Source organism: Sciurus carolinensis, chromosome 13, assembly GCF_902686445.1.
Source record: "Sciurus carolinensis chromosome 13, mSciCar1.2, whole genome shotgun sequence".
Taxonomy (NCBI): domain Eukaryota; kingdom Metazoa; phylum Chordata; class Mammalia; order Rodentia; family Sciuridae; genus Sciurus; species Sciurus carolinensis.
The window spans coordinates 94,181,763-94,204,546 of NC_062225.1; the positions used below are offsets into that span (position 1 = coordinate 94,181,763).

Here is a 22,784-nt window from a genome sequence, read left to right on the forward strand (position 1 = left end):
GCCTCAGTAGAAACTCCTCTGTCCCCCTCCACCAGGTCTTGCCTGGCACAGAGCTGCCGCTGCAGGTGACAACAGAAGGAACCCTATTTGCTGCCGGACGCTGGTGACATGATCTGGCCTGTTGGGCGCGGGAGCTGACCATGGAGGCCCAGGCCAGGGCCTCTGCTCTGAGGCCCCACCCCAATGCCTTCAGGCTCTGGCTGGTGCCTGCTTTCTAGGAGCTGAAGGTCCAGGCCCTTGCCCCTCAAGGGGCCCCTCAGGCCGCTTGTCAGGCCGGCCAGCTCTCTTCTCCCGGGTGGTTGCAGCTCCTGGCTGCTGCTGGGCCCATGGCTATGAAGGGCCTGGTGTCACCTTGTGGAAAGGTCTCCCTCCACGCCTCCAGGTCCAGGCCGGGGATGCTCGAGCAGGGCACGAAGTCCTGGGGGAACGTCCCTGTGCGGAAGGCGTCCACGGGCACGCTGGTGAGGCCCGTGTTGTCACAGAGCACCCGGGGCAGCGAGTGCTTGCCCAGCTCCCACCTCTGAGCCTCCGTGAAGACCGCGCTGTTCTCCCACCAGAACCTGCACAGGGTGGGGGCAGCGTGAGCAGGCCAGCGGACGCTCTGTCCCGCTTCTGTCTCCCAGTGCAAAATGGCCCTGTGGTGAGGCAGGCCCAGGATGGAGTCTGGACGGGAGTGAGGAGGACCCCAGCCCCAATGTGGGCTGGTCTGTGGGGCAGCACGGATGGACACAGCATGTCAAGCTGTCCTTCCGGGGCCCCGCCAGTCCGGCTCACAGCAGTCAGCCTGCGGTGCAGCGATGCTGCGGAAGCAAGTATAGCCAGGCAGATGGGCCGTCAGCAGCGTCTGAACCGCAGCCAGCCTCGCCCGAGCCTCCTCCTCCAGGCCAGGGCCGTCAGGGAAGCTGGCGTGTTAGACACAGCCTCACTCTCCTCTAAGACATTAGCACCGTGGACAGAGCCCCAAGGGCGGCTAGACTGAGTGCACCACGTGGAACACATTCCCTTCGAATTGGAGAAGCACCTCAACCTACAAGAGTCAGATGAGCAGAGTCTGGGGCTGCTAGACATTCAGTCATAAACGCTCAGGACCAGAGTCATGCAGCAACACAGACCAGCCTCCATCTGCAGCCTGCTCCAGCCCCGAGGTCCTGCAGCCTCCCATGTGCCACTGCCAAGTCAGGCACTCTCAGGACCTAGGATACCCCGAACCTCAGAACTTGAAAGATACATGTTTTATGCAGACAAATTCTCCTAGTTACTTCTCCCCAGATGTTCTTGTCTACTTGAAATGCATCTCAAAAATTAATGACAAAATTTTTAGTGGGAGGAAGGACTGAATCCTTAGTGTGTGGCTGATTCCTCCTTAAAAAGGATTCAAACATGCTTGAAAACAATTTGACTTTGGCAGAGGCAGAGAGAGGAAGAGAGGAAGAGAGAACTGCAGGTTGAGGGTTACTGTATCTATCTAAGTATCTATCTGTGTATCTAATTATCCATTTATCTACGTATGTATCTATCCACGCATCTATGTATCTATGCGTCTATCTACCTATCTACGTATCTGTCTATGTATGTATATGTGTATGTATGTATATTTATTTATGTGTCTATGTATGTATGTATCTGTGTATCTATCTGTGTATCTATGAATCTATGTATCTATGTATGTATGTATATTTATTTATGTGTCTATGTATGTATCTGTGTATCTATCTCTCTGTGTATCTATGTACCTATCTATGTATCTATGTATGTATGTATATTTATGTATGTATGTATATCTATTTATGTATCTATGTACATATGTATATCTGTTTATGTATGTATGTATGTATCCATGTATCTATGCATCTACGTATGTATGTATCTATGTATTTATCTATATATCTGTGTATCTATGTATGTATGTATATTTATTTATGTATCCATGTATGTATGTATCTATCTGTGTATCTATCTCTCTGTGTACCTATCTATCTATTCATCCTTGCTTTTTCCTATGTTGTTCCCCACAACACAGATGTTCTAAGCCCCAGTAGGCATCAGTCCTGGTGCTCCATCTGCAGACCAGAGTGAGGTGTGGAAACACAGCCTGCTCTACTGACTCCGGTTGTACAAGGTCCACAGCTCCAGGCTGTAGTTGGAGGGTCCAGTTGCGCCTGCACTGTGGCCGTGAGTGGAGCTGGGCTGTGCTGCAGGGTGGAACTGGAGGAGCAGGATGCCTCGGCACTGCGGGCAGCCCCACCTCTGCAACTTCAGCAGGTATTTCAGAGGATGTCTACAGGTGGAGCAGTTTCAGGCTGTCGTGAAGGACAGTTTGATTTTCATTACCTGCCTGCTTGTTTGGGAGAGCAGAAGTGTGGAAGTCAGCCATCATTCACGCCTTAGTGTTTAGGTATGATACCCCTGAGCCTGGTCCTCCTTTCACATTGTAAGAACCCCATTTTACAGTGGAAGAAACTGTGACTGACAGATGACCTGCCCAGGGTCACAGGAGTACTGGACAGTGGAGCCAGCCCTTGAGCAACACCTGGCCGCTTCGCCCAAAGCCAGTATGCGGAGGGCTGGGGTGTGGTTCAGTGGCGGGAGCCTGTCGGGCCCTCCTGGAGTACTGGCCTAAGCCCCAGTACAGCATGCGGAGGGCTGGGGTGTGGTTCAGTGGTGGGAGCCTGTCGGGCCCTCCTGGAGTAGTGGCCTAAGCCCCCGTTCAGCAAGACCCCCGCCACCCATGTGGAGCAGCATTGCGGGACAGAGGCTTGTCCCACCCACCTACCTGTCCCCGTCCCTCAGTGCCCTCATCTGCCTCCCAATGATGCATGCAAACAGGGGGCCCGTCCGGGCCCTGGGCAGGAGGTCCTCGGCTAAGCCACCCAGCCAGACGTCAATGTTGTCAGGATGCTTGTACAAGTCCATCAGCTTGTCGACGAGGCTCCTGTTGGCGACGGCCCTGCTCAGGTCGGCGGCGGTCTCTAGCCGAGGCAAGCCACAGAACTCTCTCCATCTGTTGTACCCTGCAAGGAACAGGGGCCCCAGTGTCCCCAGAGTGCTGCCCTGGCCTCACTCCCAGCTGCGGAGCTCGGCAGGCTGGGCACAGGAGCAGCTCCTGCTGAGGGGTCTGCTCCAGTGGCGCAGGTTCCCAGGCATCTGAGTGGACTCGGGCCATCGTGGGCTCCGTTCTCTAGAGAGGGGCCAGACAGGCCCTTCCCTCTTGAGGCCTTGTGGGCACAAGGCCTCAGGAGCACACGGGAGCCTGGCTCCCCGCTGCCACACACACACACACACACACACACAGGAAAGTGGACAATGGCAAGCATATCTGCCTTCCCTCTGCCCCGTGGTCTCTTGCACTGAAGACCTCTCAGCACCCACCTCCCACCCCAGACCACGACCTCTGCTCTAGGAAATCTTCCCAGCAGGGAAGACCAGCCTGCACTGGCCTGGGCCCAGCTTCTCCCGCTGGGCTCCCTCTGCACCCATCAACATCAAGTGCCCTGAGCTGCCCCTGTTCTCCTGGGGTCCTCTGGCCCAGCTCCAGCTTCTCTGGGCTGCTGCCTGCTCTTCCTGTATCCTGCTAGGCACCGCCCAGCCCTTGCCTTCCACCCATCCTATTCATCCTAGTTCAGCCTCTGCCTTCTCCAGACCCCCTCGCTCCCGAGGTGGTGGGGTGAACTTTGGAACAGCTCCCCAGGCTACTCTACTCTGCATGCACATGGAGGCCCATGCTCTCTTGCCTTCTGCCTCCTGCAGGGGCCAGGACTGTGCCCATCTTGACCCCACTCCCTTGTATGCTACAGGTACTCAGCAAGTGCTGCCTAAGTGCACACACACAGATGCACTGAGGATGGGCCTGAGGCCCCTCAGGGTGCTGAGTCATTGTGGGAACCCCTCAGCTCCCTCCCTTGGGGCTCAGGGTCCCCCCGGGCCATTTCCTGCAGGTGGCTGGAGTGGCCTCTTGGGGTGCATGAAGCAGAGCCTCAGAAGACCTGGCTTAGGAGACAGCAGCAGGTTTGTGGGCAGATTTCACCTCAGGTCAGTCTCTCAAAGGACAGTCTGCTGGTCTGGCCAGTCATACAGAGCAGGCATGGGCATGGGGTCTGAGGGCACCCACAGACCTGGCAGGCCATGGTCCCGGCCCCGCTGCAGGTTCAGTGACGCCAGATCCAGGACGTCGGGCTGTGCCAGCACAAACAGCCTTTCTGTCAGGTCCTCATTCATCAGCTGGTGCTGCGCCTGCAGCTTGGCTGGTCGGGCAAGGAGGCCTCTCACTATGGGGTCCAAGCCACCTGGGAACACCACACAGAAACCGAGGAGCGTGCTCAGCCTGGAGAAGCCGACGTTCTCCGCCACAATTGTGCTTGACAACTGTGTTTGTGTCTGCTGACGAATCTCCCTCTGAGACTCCAGAGTTTCCCAGACTCCCTCGGGTGGGGCCCTTGGTGGTGGATTAGCTCCAGACCCGGCACTGACCACGCCACGGTCGAGGATGGCCCTTCAGAAACCAAGGGACCCTGCGACTGGCCCTTGTTGGGAAGTTTCTTCCCTGTTCATCACAGAAGCTTTACAATCAAAAGATGCATCTGCCATACTCTGCCGTCTGGAACAGGAAGAAGGAGACATGGCTTGGCCCCGTTCCACCACCCCAGGCCTGGGGCCTCCCCACAACAGGCTCTGAAGACAGACCAGCAGCTCTCATGTTCCACCTGCCCCATGTCATGCAAATCCAGTGACATGCAACAGTCTGCCAGGGACCAGGGGTCCCGCTGCCCCCAAAACACTAGGCAGCATCCATGATGTGCCCCCACCCGTGTGGGTGAGTTGGTGAGACCCTCAGCCTCTCTCCAAAGCTGAGCACCACAGCACTCTGTCTAAACGAGGACAAGGGAGCCCACTGTCACCCCTGGTCACCGTGGCCCAGGCCCCACTCCACCCGACACCCCCAATCACCAACTAGTGAGAATCAGAATCACCAACTAGTGAGTTTAGAATCAGCAGTTCAGAACCTTCCAGACAGGCAGGGAGAACACAGGGAAGAGACAGCAGAGATGAAGGGAAGTGTGCAAACAGCCCTCCCAACCACCGGCCACCAAGTGCCGCCCTCTGAGCGACTCGTTGGCTCAGCTTCCTGGTGGTTGGCACCCTAAGCTCCTGGCCCTGACACTAACCAGAGAATAGGGCAAAGCTCAGCAGTGGACAGTCCGTGGTGCTGTCCATGAGGCAAAGGGGGTTTCTACTTTAACGGATCTATAGTCATAGTGTGCAGCCCCGGAATAACTTGTCCTGAGTGCCCAAGGCCTTCAGGAATGGCAGGGAAGGATTTGAGCAGCAGTCCACTTTGAAAAGGCTCTAACCGACTTCTCGTCCCAGTGGACACTTGGAACGCATGGGCCAGGGGAGGTTAAGGCTCTGTGGGCGACATGGTTTCTGACCAGCTCAGGACAGAGCAGCATCCCTGGGCGGGAGGGGGACGCACCTTCCTGGATGAGTCTCCAGGGTCTGAAGAAGGCATCCCGAAGAGGCAGCCTGGGCAGGTCGGCATGCTCCTGGAAGCCCACGTCCAGCCTCCTCACCAGCGGGTGGACCGTGGCATGGCCAAAGCGGAAGGCCGCCGTGGAGAAGACGTTGGACACGGTGGGGTTCACGGTGGGGTCATAGCCTTCATAGGGGCCTATGTGCTGCCTGAAGGCCTCCGGACCCAGGATCCTGGGGACATAATCTCGCAAGGTGATGATCTGTGCAGAAAGAAGCCAGGTGAGTTTTGAAGGGAGGTTGCAGTGAAGCCCAGGGTTGCCCCAGGGCCAATGAGGGTCAGAGTCGGCCACCAGGAAGAACACCTTCCAGAACATCCCAGAGCCCAAGGTCATGGCAAGAGCTGGGGCAGCAGGCAGAGCCTCCAGGCCAGGGTGCAGGCACAGGTACAGGCCTGGAGGGGAGCACCACAGTCCTGGGGCAGTGCCCCAAACACACCCGAGCCACCCCGGCACCTGGAGCAAGACTCGGGCAGGGCCAGCCCCACAGAACCTGGCCCTGCAGAAGTGGAGACAGCAGAGTGCGCCTGATGGTACTGCAGAATTACGGAAAGGCTCCTGGGGCACCCTGCTTCTCCCCTGGACCTCCCAGGAGCAATCTCTCCACCCTAAACTCAACCCATAATCAGACGCCCAGTCCCTTCCTGGGGCCTTGGCCCTGGAGGCTCTGAACCTAGGAGGCCCTGAGTTCTCTGCCTGCCTGTCCTGAGCCGTGTGGTTCTGAGAAGCCTCAGAACCTGGAACATCCGTCTTCAGGTTTCTGTGGGAATACGAACCCTATGTCCAGGGCTTTGTGTACCCATGGCGTGTCATGTGGCACCCTGTGCAGATGTGATATGCAGTGGACCCAGACAGTAGGTCAGTGCATGCTAGCAAAGCCCTCCCAGAAGAAAGGACATAGCAGGCAAGCTCAGGACTGTGTGTTCCCGGGACACCTGTCCTAAGTTAGAACTGAAGCAGGGACCAGGACCACTGGCTAGATCTTCTGAATGACCCCCAGCAACTATCCCTAGTTCTTTGGGCACAAGGCACAGAAATGCAGTGGCTGGGGACTCTCCTTCCTCTCTGGCAGGTGTCTGCTACAGTCTACCTCCCAGATTTGCTCCTGGTGTTGCCTCTCCCACCCAACCTCCTGTTCCTGGTGGTCCTTGCTGAGCCTGGGGACCTGGGTGCACGGGAGGCCTGGTCCCCGCTTCAGGAAGGCACGTCTGTGCACACAGCATCTCTGTGCACCTGCGTGAAGTGTCTGGATACTCTCCTCAGGTTGGTCAAGTGTGTGAGTCCCTCCTGTTGCCCTGCCTGTGTGCCAGATGCTCACGTCCCTCTCCCTCCCAGCAACTCAGGGGCTCATGCCAGGACCCTGGACTGCAATCGGCGCCTGAGCACACGGTTAGTCAAGTGGCCTGTGGTGCCACCCATGCGGTTGTGTGCTCCTGGGCAGGTTCACCTTCCTCAGATCCCAGATGGTCTCTGAGGACAAAGGGCAACACCAGGTGTCCAGGTGTCCACCACAGGGCCTGGCTCAGGGGATGATCCAGAGGGTGACTATTGGTGGAAAGCAGTGCACACAGTCCTCCTGAGAAGCCAGTGAGACCCCAGAGCCAGTGATCGTCCACAGCGTCACAACCCACTGACATCTCCTTTCAAGACCCTCTGATTCAGTATTAAAAATAACCATAAAATGGACTCGGTTTAACTTGCTAATTAAGAAATTCCACACAAAATGACTAAGGTCTCCATTGTTTTCAAAACACAATAACAAGGGACTCAGGGCAGACCACCCACCTCCAAGTGGCTGAGAGGATTTCTCTGGGCGGAAAACCTGCATGCACAGTGGCTGCAGGTGCAAGGAGAGCCACCACAGCACACCTGCCAGCTCTGGTTGCTGATGGAGAGTGGGTCACCAGCGCCAGCACGGTGTGTGAGCATACAGCTGGGCCAGAGGGGCCAGAGGGGTCCTCCATATCCTGAGTGAAACTCCGCATGGACGCCTGAGGCCCAAGACTAGGGGTACCCACAGTGACCTTGCCTGAGCAGACTGGGGCACCCGTTGGAGGTGCACATTGTGACCCTGTCCATCGGAGCTCATAGTGCCCTCACCTGCACCCGTTCAGCTCGTCCACGATGACTTTGTGGGCACACTTTTATGGAGCCCACGGTGACTGTGCCCGCTGCAGATTAAGTGCCCACCGTGACCTTGCTGACACTCATTTGGGACCGCCCAGATCGCCCTCCCGGCTCGAGAGCCTACTGTGAACGTGCGCACCTGGTGCAGGGCGCCCACCACCTTGCGTGCCTCCTGGTAGACTGTGTCTGCGCTCCAGTGCGCGTTCAGGGCCTTGAGCTTGGCGGCCAGGCGGTTGTGCTCGCGCAGCCACAGGGTGTGCACAGCTGCCAGGGCGGGGACCTCGCTGGCGCGGCCATCGCCCGCCAGGAAGCAGGGCGCGCGGGCAGCGCTGGGGGCACCTGGCGCGGGCACGCAGGCGGCGGGCGCGCGCGGTGGCGTGAAGGGCATGTAGGCGCGGCCAGCGTCGTGGTGGCGCAGGTTGACCCGAAGCAGCCCCGCGGTGCTGGTCCAGTTGCGCAGCTGCTTCTCGGCGGCTGGGGAGCTGCCGTACACGGTGGACGCGTCCAGGAAGGACGTCAAGGCGTTCATCTGCTGCCGTGGGTTGGCCGCGGACAGGTTGCCGAAGAGCACGCCCCGGTCCACGGTGCCACAGGCGGCGGATGAGCGGTAGAAGGGCAAGCATGCCGTGCCCGCGGCAGGCGAGGCGTTGGCGGGAAGCTGCAGCAGAGGGAAGATGCGGGTCACCTCGGACCTTGGGCCCCTTTCGAGGACACTCGTAGGATCCGGCAGGGCCAGGATCAGGTCGGACATCTGGGTGCCCAACCAGGCCTCTTCCTGCTGTGACCCTCCTTGCAGGAAGAGGTGGAGCCAGCAGATGTTGAACCCGCCCCAGGCAAGCACGTCCTGGTGCCCCAGATCCTTCGCTGGGATGCAGCCCTCACTCCCACGCACCTGTCCTGGCCTCTCTGGATCCCCTCGTCCCTGGTTTATGGTCTGTGTTCTGGAGTTGCGACCTCTCCTCCCCTAAGGAAGCTCCTTGGTCAAGTGTGCTGTAAGGCGGCTTAAGTCCCATTTTTGTCTATTCAGTGTTGGAGTGATGCCTAAGAATTACTGCCGAGTGACCCTCCCAGGTACGGCACATGCACGTGGGGAGGCACGGTGGTGTGATAGCCTTGCACACACCTGCAACACACAGGGGCTGTGGCACATGTGCATCGAAGTGCCTGAGGGTGCAGGAGATTGACAGCAGCTCCCACCTCCCGGCAGCACACACCAGACACTGCATTTCACCGCATACTTTTCTGTTTGAGTTTCGAACACAAATGTTAGTTTCATAATGGAAATTAAAACTTTGGGGAAGTTACCTGTATGGGGAAACAGGGGCCTCGGATCTCGCATGTCTGCAGGCAATTAGCTCCTCCCCAGGAGGCAGCGGGGCTGGTGCTCTGAGGTGTGAGTGCCATGTCGTGATCGATGTATTGTCCCCACACAGTCAGGAAATCAGAATACTGGTCATCCTCTGTCACCGCCTCGTTGGAAACTTGGATAACTTGCTTTGTCACGTCCCGGACCTGGGTGAGAAGAGAGCGGTTTGTCTTGATGCTGCAGCCAGGAGCGGAGGCCTGGAACCCCACCTTCCATGATGGGATTCTCATTCCCAGGGCTGTGTGTCTGTGGGACACCTGCTCCCTATGGGCAGGTGGGAAGAGCTGAGCTGGAAGAAGCTCCACTGTGGTGACCTGTAGGCACATGCTTGCATGTTTGGTTTCCTCATCTCTGAGTGGACCTAACAGTGGAGCCTTCAGGGTTGCCATGGAAATCGTGTGAATGGCATTTGCAGGGCATCTAGCTATTGGCATGATATAGAGCAGGACATGGGTCTTGAGTGGCAGAGTCTCATTCCCAATGCAGCCTCACCGGGTGGGTTTCATCATTGCCTGGGGTCAGTAACTCCTGATTTTTCCCATTTCTTCAATTTTTAAATGGGATGTCTTCAACGGTTGTCTTATACCTGCCCAACCAGTATATTTTGGGGGCAAATGACTTTCTGGATTCACAGATCCAGATGCAGAGAAAATTTGCCCCCAGGTGGAACACACCCACAGACTCCCTGTTCCTGATTTAGAGGATTTAGATGGGGAAATGGGTTGTTGGAGGATGTAAATGTGTTTTGCATGTAGAATGCATAAAGAGGGTGGACACAGGTGGGCAGAATAACATCCCCCTCAAAGATGTCCTATTTCTGAATCCTAAAACTACAGATATGAATACGTTAAGGACCTAAGATGAAGGAATATTCTTGGATTTCCAGATGATTCCAGTATGATAACATGAGTGCTTCAAACCTGACTGTGGGCAGAGACGTGGCTTTGAATGGAGGATGCAGAGCACACAGTTCTGGCTTTGAGGTGGGAGGCAAGAAATAGCTGAGTGGTCTTGGCAGCTGGGAACAAAGAGGGAGCTCCCCCAGGCTTCTAGAGGGACTCTGGCCTCAACCTGGGGACTAGGAGGAAGGGCTTCTAGAAGGACACTGGCCTGCAGTCCCTGTCAGCCCACCGAGGCCCTCCAGAGACCTTCGACCTACAGAACTGGAGGATCATCAAGCTGTGTTGTTTTGAGTCATTATAATGGAGCAATCTGTGACACAGGGGCAGGAAACTAACATGCTGCACATTTGAACATCCTTGAGCTCCAATTCTCCTAGATGATGATGTATCTGAGCAACTGTGGGTTTGTAGAATCAGAGTATCATGATTCTTTAGAGTTCCAAGATCCCAGGACTTGAACTGGTCCAGTGCCAAGTGCAAGATGGGTAAAGACTCACCCCATCTCACCAATAGTCTGCAGAGGCTGAGAGGCCAGTGCCGGCAGGAGTCCAGGTGGAACAAGCCCATTCCTGACCTGTGGCCCAGCAAGGGGCCTTCCAGTGAGTCCCTGCACCCACTCCCTCTGCCCTCCCCAGCTTCAGGGAACACTCAGTCCTCTTCTAAACAGCCAGCTGGAAAATCATCTGGGTCAAGTGGTCCCTCTCTAGGAGCACTCCGTGAGCGTGTGCAGCCTTGCTGGTGGACCCCTGGCTCCTGGACAGGTGCTCTCTGTGCTGAGCACAGCACCCTGCTGTGGCCTGAAGACCACCAGGATGGAGCATGCATGAGAGTGACGGGGGGCCACCCCTGACTGGCACATCAAAGGGGCACCATGACCGTGTCTGACCAGAGCATCGTAGACTGGGTGTAAGTGTGCTTCACAAGTAAGCCTGTGGGAGCCAGGTGGAGGCCACCCTCCCCACCTAAGGAGTGGAGAGCTAGTGAGCAGGTGTCTTCCACCTCAGGGACGGAGGATTTTACTTGGAAACACCCAGTGCTTGCTGAGAGGGGAGGTGCTGGAGTCAGATGAAGCTCAGTTATGCCTACGCGGTTCCACTTGCGAGCTGAGCGGGTCCTCCACAGAGATGTGGCCCAACCTCGGGGGCTGGGAGGACCAGGAGGACTGGTGGGGTACCAGGCTCAGGAGGTTTGTCCCCCAGGATTCTGGTGGGGCGTGTTAGCATTGCGGGCAACTGACTCCCATCACGTTGAAGCAGCATTTCGAGTACTAACCGGGGGCAGTGGAGACCCGTGATATAAGAAGCCGGAGTTCCAGCCTCTGGGCTGGCTGAAGCCATCTTCGTAGACTGGAGGGAGCCATCTCGCCAGGGCCGTGTTGGCGGCCCCCCATCTGGGATGGTCCCTGTGGAAATGAACGTGTGGGTGTTTTTGAGATGGGGGAGAAAGAAAGAAGCATCGTCCCAAATACAACACTGCGCTCAGTGAGATGTCTCCGAGCAGGTGCTCCTGGGGACTCTCCTGCGGTGTGGCCAGGTCTGTGGGCCTTGGGGGTCAGCACCTGGTCCACACGCTCCCCGTGCCAGAGCAGAACCCCAGAGCCTGGCCCGCCCATGGACCTTCCTTCCGCAGTTTGCAGGGACCTTCATCAAGTTTCTTTTCGAAGGTGGGCCTCTCACCCCTCCAGAGGTCCTTGCAGTGCTTCCCTGGAGGATGGACCCCTGAGCTGCTCCAATAGGGGTTTGAAAGTTGACATGCGTAGACGTCTTTAGCCACGGCTCCATGCTTCTGCCCAGGGTGTTGGGACCTCCTGTCTTCCGGGTTTATCAAGAGCACAAAGTTTCTGTAGAAACCTCCTGTCATACTCCAAATTCAGAGGCGAGGTGGCATCCAGGGAACAGGTCAGTCCCTTCATTTGAATTGAAACCAGGCCTTTCCTGAGTGAGTCATGCGCGTCTGGATGACCACCAGCTCTGCCCACGAGGCTGCCTGGCGTCCACGGTTCTTCTCCATGGTCAGGAAGCACGTAAAATGCAGGCTCTGGCAAGTACTGCTAATAGTTTTATCTCACCAACACCAGAGAGTGCTGTGTCGGGTAAACTGCTCTAAGGAGAAGAGCGATGGGTAGAATTAAAACCCACGTGGCACGTCTTGGAGCTCTTTCTGGAAACTGAGAAACTTGACTACTAATTATTGATTATTGGTTACCAATTCTCCTGAAAATTAGGTGTTTTTCAATTTTTTTTTGTAACTGAAGAGCCAGCTGATGGGGTTGTTTGGAGACAGATCAATACAAGTGGTTTTAATGATAGCTCACAATTTGTTAATTTTCCTACACATGGAGAATAACAACTCCCAAGGAGAAAGGAGAGTAAAACAGGGTCTGAACTTGTTGAATTTTCCTGATCTACAACCTCCCCTGACTGCCAAGGTCTCCCTCCAGCTGTGACCAGTACACTTCCTGCCGGGACTCAGACGTTCTGAACTCTGTAAAACTCAGACCCAGAGCCAACCGACATTTTCCCTCTTGAAAATATGCCCCGCGCTGCGTGGTAAAGCATCACAGACCCGTTGAGGTCCTGCCTCCATTTCTTTTTCTTTTTGTGTTTTCTTTCATTTGCTTTCACATACCACAGAAGGAATTGTGAGAATCAGGATCCGTTTCTAACAAGTTTCTGTTCCCAACCACAAATTGCAAGCCAATTGCTGAGTCTCAGGACCTGGGAGGTCCCAGGACAGAAGAATTAGTACTGGAAAAGATTGGGATCTAGACTTTCATTTATCTGGGAACTGGAGACTACAAGAATCATAGAGCCAGGGAACTTTTTACCTTGTTAAAAATCTTAGAGTTTGGAAATATACTCAGAATGGTTGCTTTATCACTAAATTATCATCTCATTGTGGACCTAACAACTTGTACATCCTGACATGACTGATCTGGATGTCTTCCTGGGAGGGAGAGGAGCAACGCGGCCGCAGCTGGGGCTGGCTGGGGATGTGGCACCAGGGTCCTGCAAGTCGAGGCAGGGTCTGTTCTGGACCTGAACCCAGCAAGTGGAGGTTCCTCCTGATTGCAGATCTCCTGATGGAGCTTCAAGGGGCCCAACTGTGGAGAAGAGGAGCGACCTTGTTCCTGTGACTGTGGCTTTGCCTGGGGATACTTGGGGCAACCGTGGAGGGAGAGCTTGGGGAACTTGGTCACTTTGCACATCTGCAGGGACAGTCAGTGCAGAACAAGTCTATTACTAGTGTGTGCCAACCTCCAGCCCACCGAATGTCTCCATTTGCAAATCCCCCCGGGGCAGTAGAGCATGCAGCTCAGGCAGTGTTGGGAGGCTGCCTGTGCCTCCTTGGTGCACAGGTGGGCACAGCTGGTCTGCCTTTGTTGGAATTCCATCAAGTGGGGCTCACCAGCAGGGGCCACTTCCCTCAATTACAGACAGTGGAATGTGAATTCAGCTGCTCCAGCGGGGGTTTTGCTGATTGGCCTTTATATTTCAGCAGTTCACCAGGGTGTTGGGAGAGTCCAGAGCACCTGCACCTGTGTGAACACCCAGCCATGCGTCCCCATCTCTGCACCTGCACAGTGTCCTGCAGGACCCCAGGTGGAGCTCCCTGTCTGCCTGGCCCCCCCGAGGATGCTCCAAGATGCCCACCCAGCTGCTGAGGAAGAGTCTCTGCCCCAGGTGGAGTGGAGTGAACGTACTGCAGGGTGCTTTCCCGCGTTACGCTGGGACTACGGGCAGCCCTGAATGCACAGCAGCCCTCTGAGAAGCGCCTTTCCAGAGGCACACGGCTGCGTCCTCTTACTCCCAGCGCCTGACTGCGGTGCTGATTTCTAGGAGACAGGACATCCCGGAACTCCAGTTAAGGAGCTGGCCGAGCTCGAGAGGGGCCAGGGGCTTGAGCGTTGGCTTGCCAGGCCACCACCAGCCTGACCACAGGGCCCTGTGGGAAGAACCCAGGCCAGCCGCTCCATACTTGAGGAGACGGCGTGGCCGGCTTTGGACTTCTTCCTTGCTGCATTGCTTGCTCAGCCATGAGGCAGTGGGACACAGAACGAGGGTGGCCGTGGCTTTGCAGGGGACAGGCATGGCCCAGAGCAGGATGTGCCCCAGCAGCCCTGAAGCCCCCAAGTGGCCTGCAGGTTCTCGTTGTTTTCAGCAGATTTCGTGTCGGGGCCTGGAGGTGAAGAAGCAGCTTCTCCTCTGTGGGATCTCTGCAGAGGTGCTGATCAGAAACAGTCAGACCCTGCTCGGGACTGGGGCACCCATTGCGTTCAGCAAGTCCTGACTAAGGCTCTGGAAGGCAGAACACGCTCTGAGTGCTCTCCAAACCTGGGCAGCCTCCTCTGTCCTGGTGGCTGGTGCCCACATGGTGTTCTGAATGCTTCCTGGGACATCTGCCTAGATTCCACTTCCCTTTCCTTAAGGATCAGTGACCTTGTTGGGCACACTGATTTCCCACGCCCAGTCGTGAGGGGTAAGAAGATGCTAGCAGCAGAACCTTGGGACATCATCACTATAATGGGGTATCTTCCCTGAACCGTGAAAAATGTGCTCTTACTCTGAGATGCAACGATATCCAAGAATCAGTTACTCAGCCCTTAACCTTGAGCACCTCCAGGGCTGCTCTCCTGCACACTGAATCTCCTTTAGGTCATTCTGTGGCCTGTGCCTCCGGCCAAGAGCAAGACATCTACACACTGCATGTTGTGGCCCCATGGATGGGGGTGGCCTTCACGCCAGTGCCTATCCCTTGCGGGAGTTGTCTCTGTCCAGAGTCCTACTCCGACAGCCTCCCCTGCTGCAGAGGACATTGGTCAGGGGTGTGTGCTATGCCTCCCCACAGAGCCCCGCTCAGCCAGGGTGCCGAGCTTCCAGGATACCACGAGGCCTTGGATCCCAGCACCTCCACGTTAGGAGGAGAAGCTAGACGAGGCATCTGCCAGCTAAGCTGGTCACCTTCCAGGGATGCAGAGCTGATTCCAGTGCATCACCTGACTTGGGTCCAGTTGACTAGCTCACTGGCTTGGAGGGTCCACCTCCTCCTGGGAATCCACAGAGAGTCCAATTCCCTGCAGGGAAAGGGAAGGGCCCCAGCAAGGAGCATCTCAGTTGTGCCTGTCGTGTGGTTTCTGCAACGCTGCTGTTGATGGGACGTCTTGTTCCCTGCAACCTGGACGCTCCATGGAGGCAGAGACTGCCCTGGCTCAGTGGTCCTCTGTGACGCAGGGTCCTCATCGCAGCGGAGTTACAGTGGATGGGGAGGGAGGGGCCTTCCCTTGTGAGCAGCTTTCCTTTCCTCCAGCTCCATGGGTGGCCACTCTGGAAGGCAGGAAGTGTCATTTCCACTCTGCGGCTGGGGATTTGGCCTGATGACAAGCAGCTGATCCAGGCTTGGAACCCTGGCCATGTCGCCCCCACCCAGCCTTGGAAAATGTTTGCTCTCAGTGGGCAGCCTGTGGGCAAACCTTGGCCCCTGGCACATTCCCACACTGTCAAGAGGATGAGGAAGAGCCCAGGACCGGACCTTGGCTGAGCTGCACCGCCTGTCGCCTCCCACCCTCGCTTGCCACCGCACCCAGTAGGATACCCCAGGCACGCTCAGAGCTCCACCACTGACGGCTCTGCCTGCCCACCAGCCCTGCTCCACCTGTGGTTGTCCCAGCAGCCCTGTGGGAGGGGTTCCAGGGAGAACCCAGGTCTTAGTGGCCCATCTTCTGTTACTACAACAGAATACCCAAGGCTGGGTACTTTATAAAGGAAAGGGGTTTTTGTGATGCACAGTTCTGGAGGCTGAAGACCAGGCAGCACATTGGCTCCACCTCTGAGGCGCCTCCTGGCTATGCTGCCAGGTGTAAGGTAAGATCATGGCTGAACAGGACACGAGGGAGACCCTGGCCTGGCTTGCTCTCTTCACAATAGCTGTTCTTGTGGGAACTAGCCACGTCCCAGGAGATCTCTTGGTCCCTCTTGTGGGCGCTGCCCCCAGTGACCTTGTCACCTCCACTGAGCGCCACCTCACAGAGGTCCCTCCACCCACCACACTCCAGCAGGCACACCCTGGGGGTAGCACAGTGCCTTGTCCAAGTCGCAGCCCCATGTGACTCTCATGTGGGGAATTTAGATCAATTTAAAGACTCGATTTCCTTATTCTTGGTATTTAGAATGAAAGTTCGTGGAATTAAAAGGTGGCTGAAAGGTGAATGTGTCGGCTCTGTGAACCGAGCGGTGTGAAGGGGACGTGAGGAACGAGGAGGAAGGAGGGCTCGGCCTGGGCCATGCCAGGAGCCAGGCGCAGCGCGAGGGTCCTCGCGGGCCCCTCGCGGGTTGGCGGGTGAGGCTCTTCAGGGCAGACTGCTCTTCTGGGTTAGCAGAGGGAAGCTCTGGGGACTGCACAAGAGCACATCAGTCCATGCTGTTGTCCCTGGGTCAAGATGAATCCTAATGTTGCGCGAACTGGAAAGACCACCGTCCAGAAGGTTCTCAGGGTGTACCGTGTGTGCTCAGCTCTGCCCCCAGACAGAGAAGGCCTTGGAGAAGGATCCGCACTAGACCCCCGCTTCCCGAGGAGGGCAGCTGGCAATCTCCTCTGTGCCAGGCACTGGGGAGCACCAAGTCTCTGGGGACTCCATCTGCAGAGTCCACCTCACCTGAACTACTTTCTACCCTGCGGAGCCCACCTGTGTCCCCAACCCTGCACAGACCTCTCCTCTGCATGCCTGGAAGCAAGCTCATCTTCTCTGCAGGGGCCACACGGTATTGCCCATGTCTATGTCCCCTCCTCACCATGCGTCAGTCCTTGGGGCTAGAATGGCAGCCCGTACACCCCTGGCGGGCATGTACAGGGTGCTGTGGTCATCTCTTCACCCCTGTGATGAACAGCGACTTGGTGTCTCCTGTCCATGTCCTGCTGGGGGCTGGTGTCCAATAGCGTGACTGGTGGATTTGAAGCTGCAGAACCAGGTCCTTCCAAGGTTCCTCATCTGGACACGGAGGCCGAGCTCTGGACACGGTTTTCCATTCTCACTGGCCAGCCCTGGGCATGTTAGCTTTCCATAAGGCCTTTCTCCCACTCTCCCTGAAGCTTAGTTACCGTACCTTCCTTCTCAAGAGCTTGTCACCAGGAGGCTGCTGCTCTGTTGGTGGAACCATAAGGGAATCACAGCCCTGATCAGCCTGCACAGTTCACGGGCCACATCTGGATCCAAAGACAGGGAGGTGGGAAGACCGCAAGGTGAAGTGGAGGCAAGGGAGTCACATGGGGCAGGCGCATCTGGCTTCCCTCACAAGATAAGCAACTGACCACAGAGACACGGTCAACATAGTGGCCACTTTTGGGGGCTCCAAGGGCTGGAGGGCAAGGTCAATCCCTGGGTGCAGAGGAAGGCAAGCTGGCCCACCTGTGCCTGGGGGCTGGCCACACAATCCCGGGCAAGTTACACCTCATCCAAGGCGGGGCTCCTCCAGCAGGAGGGCAAGTCACACCTCATCCAAGGCGGGGCTCCTCCAGCAGGAGGGCAAGTCACACCTCAGCCAAGGCGGGGCTCCTCCAGCAGGAGGGCAAGTCACACCTCATCCAAGGCGGGACTCCTCCAGCAGGAGGGCAAGTCACACCTCATCCAAGGCGGGGCTCCTCCAGCAGGAGGGCAAGTCACACCTCATCCAAGGCGGGGCTCCTCCAGCAGAAGGGCAAGTCACACCTCAGCCAAGGCGGGGCTCCTCCAGCAGGAGGGCAAGTCACACCTCATCCAAGGCGGGGCTCCTCCAGCAGGAGGGCAAGTCACACCTCATCCAAGGCGGGACTCCTCCAGCAGGAGGGCAAGTCACACCTCATCCAAGGCTGGGACTCCTCCAGCAGGAGGGCAAGTTACACCTCATCCAAGGTGGGACTCCTCCAGCAGGAGGGCAAGTTACACCTCATCCAAGGTGGGACTCCTCCAGCAGGAGGGCAAGTTACACCTCATCCAAGGCAGGACTCCTCCAGCAGGAGGGCAAGTTACACCTCATCCAAGGTGGGACTCCTCCAGCAGGAGGGCAAGTTACACCTCATCCAAGGCAGGACTCCTCCAGCAGGAGGGCAAGTTACCCCTCATCCAAGGCGGGGCTCCTCCAGCAGGAGGGCAAGTCACACCTCATCCAAGGCGGGACTCCTCCAGCAGGAGGGCAAGTCACACCTCATCCAAGGCGGGGCTCCTCCAGCAGGAGGGCAAGTTACCCCTCATCCAAGGCTGGGCTCCTCCAGCAGGAGAGGTTGCCACAGCCATGGCACAGGGTGACCACCATGTTACTCTTAAGACAGTAGTTCAAGGAACAATGGAACTACTTCAGAGACAAACTGCACCAGTTTAAAAAGCTGTAAGTAAATGGCAGAAAGATCAGCAGAGTACGGGGAGGGAGCGGGGAGAAGGGAAGCACTGGGGACTGAATCAGAGCAAACCATGATCCGTGCTTCTGTGATCGTGTCAAGATGGATGCTAATGTTATGCATAACTCAAAAGAACCAATTTAAAATTTTGGAACCACAGAATCTTTGGACTGAGGTCTTCAGAGTGGTGGTGATTCACAGGCAATGAGAGCTAACATTTACAGGACAGGCTGCTCTCGGAATCCCTGCTCGATTTCCTCACTTGACCCTCGCGGCAGCCCCTTGAATGACCCTGTAAATAGACATCAGTGTCTGGCACCTCTCAGATACCATGGAATCAGACAGAGGAAGCCCAGCACCTCACAACTGGTGGAGTCGGGGCTGAAATCACGTTTTCTATTTTAAGACATGGTTTTCCATTACACAATGCACAGAAATGTAGGGAAACTTCTTAAGAAAACACACACTAATTCTTATCACATATCAGCTGAATTCTGGATGAATAGCATCATCATATATGCAGGCCCATGGCGCAGTGTGTCTTGCACTGACGTTAGTTCACAACGCACGCTTTGCTGCAATGCGTGTAATGCACCGCACAGCGCCACACATGGTGACTGCCGACGGCAGCTCCAGCTCCTCTCTTCCCTGTGGCCCTGCTGCTTTTGGACGTGCTGTCTGAATGCAGGACAGGTCACTTTCCTGGCCACCCAGCTGATGTTCCTCAGTAGCCTCTCTCACACACTCCACCAAAGGTGCCCACGCCCACCCTGAAATCTGATTTTCAGGTGCAGGTTCTCAGGCTGCGGGGTCCTGCTCTAGCAGGAACAGTCCCGGGACTCCCCCGCTCTCCTCCACCTCCATTCCCTGAAGTTCTGTGCAAACACACTCCAAGGAAGCAGGGGCGACTGGACTCGGGGAGCCCTGAGCTGAGGCCAGGACCCCAAGGGCCTGTACATGTTGGTGTGGGAAGGAAAGAAGCCGGGAATGCTTGGGGTGGTTCTCCTGCAACGTGCCCCAAAGCGTGTGCACAACCAGAGCTTCCGATATCCTGGACGTTGTGTCCACCAGAGCTTCCGATATCGTGGACGTTGTGATCACCAGAGCTTCCGATATCGTGGACGTTGTGATCACCAGAGCTTCCGATATTGTGGACATTGTGTCCACCAGAGCTTCCGATATCGTGGACGTTGTGTCCACCAGAGCTTCCGATATCATGGACGTTGTGTCCACCAGAGCTTCCGATATCGTGGATGTTGTGTCCAGGTATCCAATTTTCTTATAAAGGGACAAGTCCAGCATGCAGCACATCAAAACAAACCAACAACACAAAGAGCTCAGGGAGAAGCTGAGGAGCAGCTTCAGGACAATGCAACAGGAGCCAGAAGCCAGTGGGGGGTCTGGGGGAGGCATCCTCCTCTCCACACTGAGTGGTTCCACGCTGCGTCCCAGGTGGCTGGGGATCTCAGCAAAGGGAGAAAAGCACAGAAGCCACACAGAAGGCATGGTGACCCTCACCACAGTGCAACAGGACAAGGGAAATGGGTTTAAAATATACCTTTTAGAAAGGCAAAATATTAAAAGTTGACTCAACCAGCATTTGGCTTGAAGATGCAGCTGGCAGCCAGTGTTGCTTAGGAGGACCACACAGTTGTAGCTGGCAGAAGACAAGTGAGCTAATTGACCCTTAGAGAGGAGAAGAACACAGAAAGAACCACTGTGCATCTGAGCTAGAGCCTAGCAGAAAGGCAATCACAGCAAAGCAAATCCAAATGGAAAAGAAGGAAACATTTGTGAATTTCAAGAAACACCATGGAACATAAAACAGTGGCAGTGATCACAAATCCAAGATTTAATCCTTTCCAAAATCTTCCAAAGAATCTCGATCAAACAAAAACCTAGATTTTTTGCAGAACACCAGCTAAACACATCAACACAGAGTCCAGTCCAGCAGGATGCACAGCCAAAGCTCAGTACCCAGAGGAATGCAAAAAGCACTTTCCAAGTCAAAAGGGTGCACCAGGAAGGAGAGTATCCTGGAGCCTCTAAGCACTGCATACGGAAGAGGAATAGAGTGGTGGGAAGTGGGAGCTCAGGACGGACCCACTGGGTCAAGACCAGCTTACGGCCAGGACAGGCAGGGAACACACCGCAGCTGGACGGGAGCCGGCCCTCAAGGCCCCACCACCCAGAGGCCAAGGCAAGGGCCCACCACTCACAACCAGAGGACGGGAAGGGTGTCAGGCAGGGGCTGTGTCTGTTGACCACACTCAGCTGCATGTGGGGCCTGGGTCAGGCAGCTCTGAAGGGCAGTGCCGGCTGGGACCTCACAACCACATGCTGTCTTACCACAGCCAGGTGTGCTGGGGAGGGCTCGGGAGGGGATGCAGAGCCGCCCAGCTCCAGATGGCACACATCTGCTTGTTGGGGCTATTTTTGTCAGAGTTGGATGTGTATAAATTTGAATGTGGTCTCAGGATTTTGAGCTAGTGGGCTTCCGCCTGCAGTGGAGAAATACAACACCCGGGAGTGAGAAGCAGAGGCCCTCTGCCAGTCAGGGTGGCCTCGCTGTCATCCGAGCAGGGTGCATGGAAAGCCTCCTAGGTGCAGGTACCTGGGGTCTGGCTGCCGTGATACCACCACACACACCCCAGGTTCTACCACGGAAGGGAAGGGAACTGGCACGGACATGCCTCCCCAGCCGCAGCCCAGAGCCCTGCAGAGAGGCTGTCTGTGGCCCACAGAGATGTGTCCACCATCAGCTCCTGGCCGTCCTGTCCCCATTCTGCGAAGCCTCTGTGCCATTCTGCACCTCAGGGGCTCGCTCCTGGACGTCACCCCCACACCCACTCACTGCACATGTCCCTTGGAGCTCTTCCCAGGCTGGCCCCTTGACACACCAGGGTGCTGAGCCAAGACAGCTCAGACACAGCACCTTCTCGGCGTGCAGGACGGGGATGGGGAGGGCAGAGCTAAGCAAGACATGAAGAAGTCGCCCTAAGAAACGGACCGGGGAGGCCGGGTTCCGGGGAGGCCCTGCCATGGAGGTCTTGGTGCTGAACCTAGCGGGGCAAGGTGAGGGACTTGCATGGCCACCAGGAGCAAGGATGCATGAGAGGGCCTGGTGGGTGGTGGCCAAGTGGTAGCTGCCCAGTGTCCGCCTCAGCCGAGGTCAGTGGCGGGGAGTGGGCTCCTTCTGCAGTTGGAAGTAACGGCCCTGCTGATGCATGTAGGCAGGAGGGAGGGAACTCGGAGGAACGGAGGGCGACTTGAGCCGTTCTGTGGGTCAGGCAGGGGAGGGTAGTGGGGAGGACAGGTCTTCTCTGCGGGCTGCCTGCGGGGCCTGCCTGGCACACAGGGGGCGAGGGCAGACAGGGCAGGGAGCGGGGAGTGAGGAGGCTCACAGTGACCCGGTCTCCTCCACAAGGGCGCTCCTCGGGCTCAAACCCAGCGGGGAGCAGCCTGGAGGCCTCACGGTACCTGTTGTTGCAGGCTCCTGTGATGAGTCTGTACTTGCTTGCCAGGCAGGAGGTGGGGCACGTTGGTGGCAGCATGTGAGGCAGGCATCCGGACAGACTTGCCACGGTGCTCAGCAGGTCTTCTGGGAAGGCATCTGAGGGACAGGACACACACCCTCAGTCTGTCTGCCATATCCAGCCAGCCAGCAGAGGGACTGATGCTGTGGCCTCCCAGGCGCTCCCGGCAGCACGGGGTCCCGGTCCCAGCAACCCGCCCTTCCCTGGGGAAAGTCTGCCTCCTCCCTGCAGCTGATTGCTCCCTCGAGGAAGCTTGAATCCCTTGGCCTTCCATACTGCTGGGAAAGTGGGGTTTTGCTTTCTGATGTTTCAGAAAAGCAACTGAGAGCCCTGAGCCCCCAAGAGGAAGGCCAGGGGCCCCTTCTCAGACTCTACCAGGCTTATGGGCATGGCTCCAGGGCTAAGCCTTCATGCCTGGACAGGAGCTGCTTGCAGAGGCCAGGTCTTCAGAAGACTGAGCACCCCCATGAAGCCTGCTGGTCACGTGGACAGAGCTTGCCTGTCTGTCCGCAAGCCCTTTGTTTCCCTTCTACTGGCTCTTGGTTCCCTTCCTGTGAATCCCTCTGGACCTGGGCCCCAGGAAGCAGGCTCCTTTACGTATTTATGTATGTATGTATGTATTAAATATTTAGTTATGCATGAATATAAGTAGTTATGTATTTGTGTATGCATGTATACATGCATTTATGTATGTATATATGTAGTAATGCATTTATGTATGTATATATGTATGTAGTTATGTATATATGTGTACTTATGTATTTATGTGTATTTATGTATTTATGTATGCATGTATTTGTGTATGTATGCATGTATGTAGTTATGTATTTATGTATATATATGTAGTATGTATGTATGTATGTATATATGTATTTCACCAATTCTGTCACTATTTATGTCATTCAGCAAATCAAAGACTGCTTGTTGTCCATTAGGAGAAGCAGCCATCAGTCAACTGTCC

General features: G+C 56.2%; 1 protein-coding gene across 1 annotated transcript in view; it reads right to left on the bottom strand.

Annotated features, from left to right (window-relative positions):
* Tpo (thyroid peroxidase) overlaps window positions 1–22,784 on the bottom strand; it is an 83,692-nt gene that overhangs the window by 47,334 nt on the left and 13,574 nt on the right. The window contains exons 4-11 of the mRNA XM_047522150.1: window positions 21,768–21,900; window positions 11,193–11,322; window positions 8,958–9,164; window positions 7,792–8,310; window positions 5,471–5,729; window positions 4,113–4,283; window positions 2,774–3,011; window positions 352–560 (exon numbers count right to left, since the gene is read on the bottom strand). Of these exons, the coding sequence (XP_047378106.1) occupies window positions 352–560; window positions 2,774–3,011; window positions 4,113–4,283; window positions 5,471–5,729; window positions 7,792–8,310; window positions 8,958–9,164; window positions 11,193–11,322; window positions 21,768–21,900 (1,866 nt within the window). The remainder of the gene's footprint in view (window positions 1–351; window positions 561–2,773; window positions 3,012–4,112; window positions 4,284–5,470; window positions 5,730–7,791; window positions 8,311–8,957; window positions 9,165–11,192; window positions 11,323–21,767; window positions 21,901–22,784) is intronic.